The sequence below is a fragment of the Sinocyclocheilus anshuiensis genome, unplaced genomic scaffold, assembly GCF_001515605.1.
Source record: "Sinocyclocheilus anshuiensis isolate Anshui unplaced genomic scaffold, SAMN03320099.WGS_v1.1 scaffold1501, whole genome shotgun sequence".
NCBI classification, from domain to species: domain Eukaryota; kingdom Metazoa; phylum Chordata; class Actinopteri; order Cypriniformes; family Cyprinidae; genus Sinocyclocheilus; species Sinocyclocheilus anshuiensis.
The window spans coordinates 102,487-110,760 of NW_015544287.1; the positions used below are offsets into that span (position 1 = coordinate 102,487).

At 38.2% G+C, this 8,274-nt stretch overlaps 2 protein-coding genes across 2 annotated transcripts in view; both read right to left on the reverse strand.

Annotated features, from left to right (window-relative positions):
• Nucleotides 1-6,266, reverse strand: part of LOC107698045 (microtubule-associated protein 1B-like) — a 19,160-nt gene extending 12,894 nt beyond the window's left edge. The window contains exons 1-2 of the mRNA XM_016498960.1: nucleotides 6,111-6,266; nucleotides 2,648-2,749 (exon numbers count right to left, since the gene is read on the reverse strand). Of these exons, the coding sequence (XP_016354446.1) occupies nucleotides 2,648-2,749; nucleotides 6,111-6,258 (250 nt within the window). The 5' untranslated portion in view covers nucleotides 6,259-6,266. The remainder of the gene's footprint in view (nucleotides 1-2,647; nucleotides 2,750-6,110) is intronic.
• Nucleotides 6,267-7,606: 1,340 nt separating this feature from the next.
• Nucleotides 7,607-8,274, reverse strand: part of LOC107698048 (cocaine- and amphetamine-regulated transcript protein-like) — a 2,725-nt gene continuing 2,057 nt past the window's right edge. Inside the window, exon 3 of the mRNA XM_016498963.1 lies at nucleotides 7,607-7,812. Within this exon, the coding sequence (XP_016354449.1) occupies nucleotides 7,705-7,812 (108 nt within the window). The 3' untranslated portion in view covers nucleotides 7,607-7,704. The remainder of the gene's footprint in view (nucleotides 7,813-8,274) is intronic.

Consider the following 8,274-nt stretch of genomic DNA (forward strand, 5'->3'; position numbering starts at 1 on the left):
ACACCTGTGCAATAATCATGCTGTCTAATCAGCATCTTGATATGCCACACCTGTGAGGTGGATGGATTATCTCGGCAAAGGAGAAGTGCTCACTAACACAGATTTAGACAGATTTGTGAACAATATTTGAGAGAAATAGGCCTTTTGTGTACATAGAAAAAGATTAGATCTTTGAGTTCAGCTCATGACAAATGGGGGCCAAAACAAAATGTTGCGTTTATAATTTTGTTCAGTATATATCTCTCGCATTATGCGATATAAACTATCACACTGCCACTCCAAACCTTCAAGATTGATCTGAAGTGATATTATTAGCAATATGTCAAAGAAAACATGATGTGCTGTAACCACCTCAACAAAGAATCTAGCCAGTACAGACCCACTTTGAAACAATAATCAGCAGTTAATTACTCACAGCCAGGATGGTGGCAGCTGGTTGCTAAAAAAAAAAACTGCTGATTTAACCCTCATTGTATTAGCATGCTTACAAGACAAATACTGTCTATCCTGACTTACTTCAGCAAAGCTGACAAATTTGACATGCAGGTGACAGGTGAACTGCAAACTATAGCTTGACTGTTTTGTTTGTGTTAACCACACTTCACTAACACAAGATAATTAACTAGTCATGACAGGGTCTATTAATCCAGTGCTGAAATTCTACAGGACAGAGGATTTTTATATCTATTTATAAGTAAGAATATAGATTTCAATGGTGTCTCAATTGCTGAAATCAGAGAAGAATCAGCCCAGCCAATGATCACCCACACTCAGCTTCAATGCATCACTGTGCCTTTGAGATAAATGATTCAGGGACAAAGAAGAGAGAGCATACAAGACAGATTAGCAGGGTTCCAATGATTCCTTTGGACAACACATGTTTAATATAAAGTGGTAAAGATGATTTAGGCCTGGAGAATTTCAGCTGTTGGTCTTTTCTGCCCCACTCCAGTCTGCAGCCTGACCCGAAGGGACTTTTCCTTTGTGCATGAAGGACATGTTTGTTTTCCCATTTTGTGCTGATTCATGATAAAAAGTTTCAGGCCAGCATAAAGTCTGCACATGGAACTCCACTGATGATTTTCACTCTTTACAAACTTTATTAGCTCCTTGACTCGTGTTTTCAGCAACTAACAAGAGTAAAGTACTACAGAGGCCCTAAGAGGACATAACGATGGAAAAATGTGAGAGGAACAATTACATTAATTAAAATTATATTTACATAATTTTTTTTATATATATCACTCTTGCAAAACTTTAGCATTTGCTCACAAAACTTTTGCATTTCCCTGAAAAACTTTGTGTTCCACCCAAAAAAAACGTTCACTTGCAAAAACTTTGCGTTCACTTGCAAAAACTTTACGTTCACTTGCAAAAATTTCAAAAACTTTACGTTCACTTGCAAATACGTTCCGATCTCCCAAAAAACTTTACGTTCACTTGCAAAAACTTTGCGATCTCCCCAAAAACTTTACGTTCACTTGCAAACATTTTACGTTCACTTGCAAACATTTTATGTTCACTTGCAAAAAGTTTGTGTTCCCCCAAAAAACTTTACGTTCACTTGCAAAAACTTTGCGATCTCCCCAAAAACTTTACGTTCACTTGCAAACATTTTACGTTCACTTGCAAACATTTTATGTTCACTTGCAAAAAGTTTGTGTTCCCCCAAAAAACTTTACGTTCACTTGCAAAAACTTTGCGATCTCCCCAAAAAACTTTACGTTTACTTGAAAAAACGTTGCGATCTCCCCAAAAAACTTTACATTCACTTGCAAAAACTTTGCGATCTCCCCAAAAAACTTTACATTCACTTGCAAAAACGTTTAGATCTCCCCAAAAAACTTTACATTCACTTGAAAAAACGTTTAGATCTCCCCAAAAAACTTTACATTCACTTGCAAAAACGTTTAGATCTCCCCAAAAAACTTTACGTTCACTTGCAAAAACGTTGCGATCTGCCAAAAAAACTTTACGTTTACTTGAAAAAACTTTGCGATCTCCCAAAAAAACTTTACATTCACTTGCAACAACGTTTAGATCTCCCAATTAAACTTTACGTTCACTTGCAAAAACGTTGCGATCTCCCCAAAAATCTTTATGTTCTCTCACAAAAACTTTTACATTCCAAGAAAAACTTTGCATTTCCTCACAAAAACATTTGCGTTTCCCTAAGATACTTTCACTTGCAAAACTTTTGCATTCCCCTAAAAACTCTGCATTCTCCCCCAAGAAACATTTTGTTCACTTGCAAAGCTTTTGTGTTCCCCAAGAAACTTTGCATTCATTTGCAAAACTTTCACGTTCCCCTGAAAACCTTTGCGTTCGCCCAAGAAAATTTGTTTACTTGCAGAAAATTTTGCTTTCCCCCAAGAAACTTTGTGTTCACTCACAAAGAATGCAGACGTTTTGCTAGGGAATGCAACATTTCTGAAAGAAACAAAACTTTTGCAAGAGAATGCAAAATCATTGGACTATAATTTTATCTCATATTCTTTTCCATCACTATGTCCCTTTAGGGGCTCCGTATAATACTCTCGGCTAATGTTTAAATAAATCCCACACAATTTCACAGATCTCCCTCCAAATAGAAAAAAACAAAAAAAACAGACAAGGGCAAATAGTTCATAGATTGTTTGATTCTTACCTTTGAGGTCTTCAGAGAAGAAAGCAGAGTGTCTTGAAATAAACAGTTTCAGCTGTTCATCTATATTGCAGGCAGTCAAGTCGATGTTCCAGGAGCGAATACCTACACAAAAATGAAACCGGCCCAGTCAGACTGCAGTCAACACAAGCAAAAGCTCAATTATTCATGGACCACGTTCACTGTCCACTGAAGATACTGACATTGTGCACTTTCACTGAAAAACAGCCTCCTGTGGTACACGGGACAAGACACACTGGCACAGACTGCATTTACAAACCACCTGGTCAGATTTTTCTGTAGTGTCTGCAGTTAAAGAAAAGAGTAGGTGAACTGCAGCTTTCAGGGTTTTTGTGAAAACATGAGACCAAGAAGCATTTTTCTTTAGATACATATTTTATAACCAAACAAGAGGTCAAAGTCAAACTTGGTTTAAGTTTTTGTTCTCTGGACAGAAATAAAAAGAGAGAGAGCAGGAGAAGTTACACACAATTCAAGAGCAAACTGGAAAAAAGCTTTTTTTTTCCCTGAGCCAAAATAAGATGACCTCTTTCTACCACTGACTCACTTACAAAGAATCCTACTACTGCAATGAATGCATTTTTTCCTCACGTACTGCCCAAACTGTGATTTTAAACCAAATATTTAGCAGTACTGGATGGTATGCAATATGCTTTGACAGTAGCCTGTGTTTCCCTAGCCTTTGTATTTTCCAATAGTGCAGCTGAGTAACAAGCCTCTGACTAATGATATAACGCGACAAAACACACACGTGAACCACATAAGTTCAGGATATTATCACAGTCTTATGGAATGTCTCTCTCATATGTTGCATTCGGAAGTCCAATTTATTTTAGTGAATCGAAATAATGTTTAATATGATATATTACATAAATTGATAGTCCAATATATTTTAAAATATATTGCCCTTTAAATTAGCTTGAATGCATTTAGCTACATTTTAGAGGGTGTTTACATGAAAAAAAAAAAACTTTATGCATTTTAGCCATTCATTTATACGACAATGACGTTCTGGGGGCCGGAAAATGCAAAATTTTGAAAACGGGTTTCAAAGTGCGAGCTTTTGAAAATTAAACCATTATCTTCTCCATGTAAACTATAAAAATATGAATTTGTTAAATCCGTGAACCGTGCATATTTTGTGTTCAGACTATAGCTTTGTGTGCAGGCGCATAGTGTTACTTTATAAAGTGACATCGCCACCTACTGGCCTGGCATGAATAATACAGCGTTTTTAGTTGTTTTTACAGATCCATGCGAACGGGAATCGGTTTGACAATGTTCTCATCTGTACACAGATCTTTTAATAAAACGAAAGGAAAATATTTTCCGTTTCTAGTACAATTGTTGTCGTGTAAACGTACCCTTAGTAGCCACTTGGGTAGACAAGTACTTTTTCCAAAAAAGGTCCATTGTCTGTTGCCATTAGTGTAGTGATGTATAAAGCACAGCTCAAACTCACTTTCAAACCAAACAGCTTTCTGTTGGTCAACATGGTGAATTCGTTTGACCAACTCAACCCTAAATATTTTGCCCTCAATGCGAAATTCCCAATCGCATAGATTCCTATTGAAATAACTGGATCTCGCGGTGAAAATATGCCAAACAATGGTGAACGTGACCGCATCTTAACAACTTCAAATTACAAAGTAGCTTGTTTCTAAGTAGCTTTTCCAACCCTGGTAGCTACGCGTTGATATGCAAGTTACTATGTGGTTGCTAGCGTATCGGTAGGGCGCTTCTCAAGAAGCCACAGAATACACTTCATCATTCATGCCTGTTGAACAAACGTTGCACACTTCAGTTTGTAGACTGGTGTGTTTTAGAAGGATAAAGAAGTGTGGGAGCTGATCGTGTTTTAAGGAATGTGGTGCAGAAAGTTTTCGTGATTTACGAACTAATTGTGGTCACACTTTCAGTAGGGCTCAACAAGGGCCAAAATGACAAAAAACACACTGCGGTTCACAACAGAAGAATCCCTTCCTATTTAAAGTTGCTGACAGCATTTAAAACAGAAGAAAGCTTATTCCTGTCAGACTAGTGAGGTGGAAGCTGCAGCGTCTGGCCAGGAAGAGAAGGAAACACTGGCAACAGTCACAAAGAGGATGTGTGCGTATCAGTCACACAGCCCTTGTGTATAACCACAGATAAAGGGACCGAAAATCAAAGGAAAGCAGAGGATAAAAGAACAATAACTACAGTAATCCCAGCTGCACACACACAATCATCTCTATCCAGCCTGGTCTCAGTCTGACTGACTAAAAAGTCTATAAACCCCCTCTAAAAGCCAACAGGGGTGGAAGACCAGCTTAGGCCGGTCTAATCAGTTTTCTTTCAACAAGGCAGATGTACCTCACACATTTTAAAGATGAACTTTGAACCATCCAGCACAATGAGGAAGGAGAGTCTGCAAACACAAGATTGGCTATATATAACTGTGCAAAAGAGCTGCTTCGCTTTTCAGGGACTTTCAACTGAGAAAACAAGCCAGTGACGCATATCAGCTGCTATATGAATGCGCTTATCTTTCTTTCATAAGAGGGTGCGTTCAGATTGGAGGATTGCAAGCAGACCGTCTGAACAGGGAAGTCACGTTGGCTTAACCATGCTGAAGTAAATGAGCGGCATTATTTATGCTCTGCAGAGCAGGCTGGGTCGTTTTATGTGCTTTGGGATCCAGGGGCCAAGAATCTCACAAAAGAACCCTGAAAAACCAATAACATCATTTGCACCTCAGAGATTACAGGAAGCATCTATCTTTGTAAACACGGTAGACTCACACTGTTATTTAGTCTGCAGTCTCTCTGGCACTGACTACCTTCTGCAAAGAGCAGAGTCAAACTTCCTCGTATTGATTTAAGACCCTATACAGGTTTTATGCCATGCCTGAAAGCCGAGAGCCCCGTTCAACAGTTAATATCGGTGTATGAGCCCTCTGTAGGCATTCATCTCATTTTAGTTCCTACTCAGCTGACAAAATGAAAAGGAGGTCAAGGTCACATGAACAAAAAGGGACTCTCTGGAGTTGATATTCGGTTACATTCATGCCATGTGACAGCTTTCAAGAGACTTTCAATGGCAATTCGGCAAGCCATCTACTCATCTATATCACTCAGGCTTTTATGTTAGGTAATAAGCAATCCAGACCTTCAAGTTAAAATAGGTCTAAACTAGTAGCAGACACTTTAAACTAGAAAACCATGGCTCTATTTTTCTTTATATTTCAACATGTGTACACATAATAATAATAATAATAATAATAATAATTATTATTATTATTATTATAAAACTCTAGCAACATAAGCTACAAAAAGAGACTGGCGTCATTCTCGAATACATTTGTTACATTGTTTCCAGCGATAATTCTCTTCATGACGTCAGCTCCGCGAGTGATGGGCGAGGGCAAAGCGCTCAATCAGCATCCTACAGTCAGACGAAACTTTACCTCTTTCGATCTCTGACACCAGTAAATCCACAAATCCGGCCAGACCGGGCTGTCCAACAATGACCAGCAAAGAGTACTTGTCGCTGCAGAAACCGGGTCGGCTGGAGTTGTCCATGCTTGCCAACTCGCCGCCGTGCTCCTCCGCCATGTTGCAAAGTTTACACCAATTCGCGAGCGGATTGTTCTTTTGACTCGGTTCTCTCTAATGATTCGGTCGAACCGACTCTCTCTGGATCTTTTGCGTAGAACATGACGTGAGAAAAAAAATGGAGCAACAGCATACATATTTGACACTTAATATTATTATTTATTTTTTTTAAGATAAAACAATGATAGTTAGAGCGAATGAATCTGGTACGCATACATTTATAGGGTACTGAACACGAACAAATACATTATATCGATATTGATAATAATTTAATCGAAAACATGGTGATAACAGCCAAACATTAAATGTAGGTGCAAAACAATGAAACGTGAAATGCTGCTCGTGGACTTCTGACAAACAATTTAGACTCGAAAGAACCGGTTCACTGAAATGAATCATTCGAACGAACCGACCCCCTCAAATGAATTGGACTGCCCAACGGTAGCCTAATACAAGCGATGCGCTGAGGGAAACACCCACAATTTATATGCAAGGGGCGGGGAATAGTGGGTGACGTCATCTGCGTCCAATCAGTTGATAAAGAGATTGCAAGTTGGCATTTTGGAAAGATTTAGAAACTCGTGTTGACAGAAAACTGGGTCTATGATAGAAATTGGTGTATTTGATGTGCTTTTTTTTATTTTCACAATGACATCTATGTTATTAGGAAAATGCTAGACAAGTGGGCTCTTTGCAAACAAAGCTTCTACATTTTATAAAAGACCTTTTATAGGCTACATAAAAATTTTGGAACAAATTCAGAAAGAAGAGGGAGCTGATATGTGAAAAAATGTGCTAAACACAGCATGTAAAATGAAAGGAATATAGGATGAATGTTTTATTACTGGTCACTATTTCTTTTTTTAATGTTTGCTTTTAATGAATGGTAGTTTGCTGCAGTGTGGCAAATAATTTTTACAGAGTGCAAATATTTCATGTTGACTCCTAACTAGTTGATATGAGGTACAAAGTGCATGCCAAGTAATGATACAATGATACTGATAGCATTCCACTGCCATGTCAACCAGCAAGCCTGTCTTTTTATGAAATACATTTGAATATATTTGAATAAACTAATCCATCAGTTTAACTTTTACTAGTCTAGTTAGACTAATTTGCTATCTCTGATATGACACCAGCCCTTTATTCATTTAGGTTTCATTTTCAGGGACTGAAATTGATTGAATAGTCTTTGCGCCACCTAGTGGTCACGAAAATACACGATTTTAACAGTCAGTTTAGCATAATATGAAACATATTTGTACCACATCTTTTAACAGAGTAATCAGACTTTGAATAAAAAATGGAGATATGTACAAAAATGCATGCATTTATTTGATGTGTCAGTTTGCATTCATAAAACATGTTACAACAGTGATGGGGAAACAACAAGCATCTCTAACAATCATCTTAAAACGCTGGGTTATGACACACAGAGGCCTGTTTTCACAAGCACTTGAGGATGGAGAAGCTGCAGGTGGTTCCTCCTGGACAGCTGCACAGCTTCCCGAAGCGAGCGCCTTTGCGAACCGCACACTGCTCACCTGCATCACACTAAACACACCATTGTTTCTTTAATGCACTTGTCAGACTTTACACTCTAAAAAATGCTGGGTTAAATACAACCCAGTGCTGGGTAAAATATGGACAAACCCAGCAATTGGGTTGTTTTGACAACTTAATTTTGACAATTTTAACAAGGTTACTACCCAGAAGGTTGGGTTAAACATTTAATATTTAACATTTAACCCAACCGCTGGGTCAAAACAGCCCAATTGTTGGGTTTGTCCCTATTTTAGCCAGCACTGGGTTGTATTTAACCCAGCATTTTTTAGAGTGTACAGTTTTCATATTGCATAATTACATTAGGAAGCTCTGAATAACTCAACCTGAACAACTCAATATGTCATTACCCTGTTGAAAAAAACAGCATATGCTGGTTAGATATGTTTTGACGCTGGGATGCTGGTTTAAGCTGATCCTTTGCTGGTTTAAGCTGGTCCTTTGCTGGTTTAA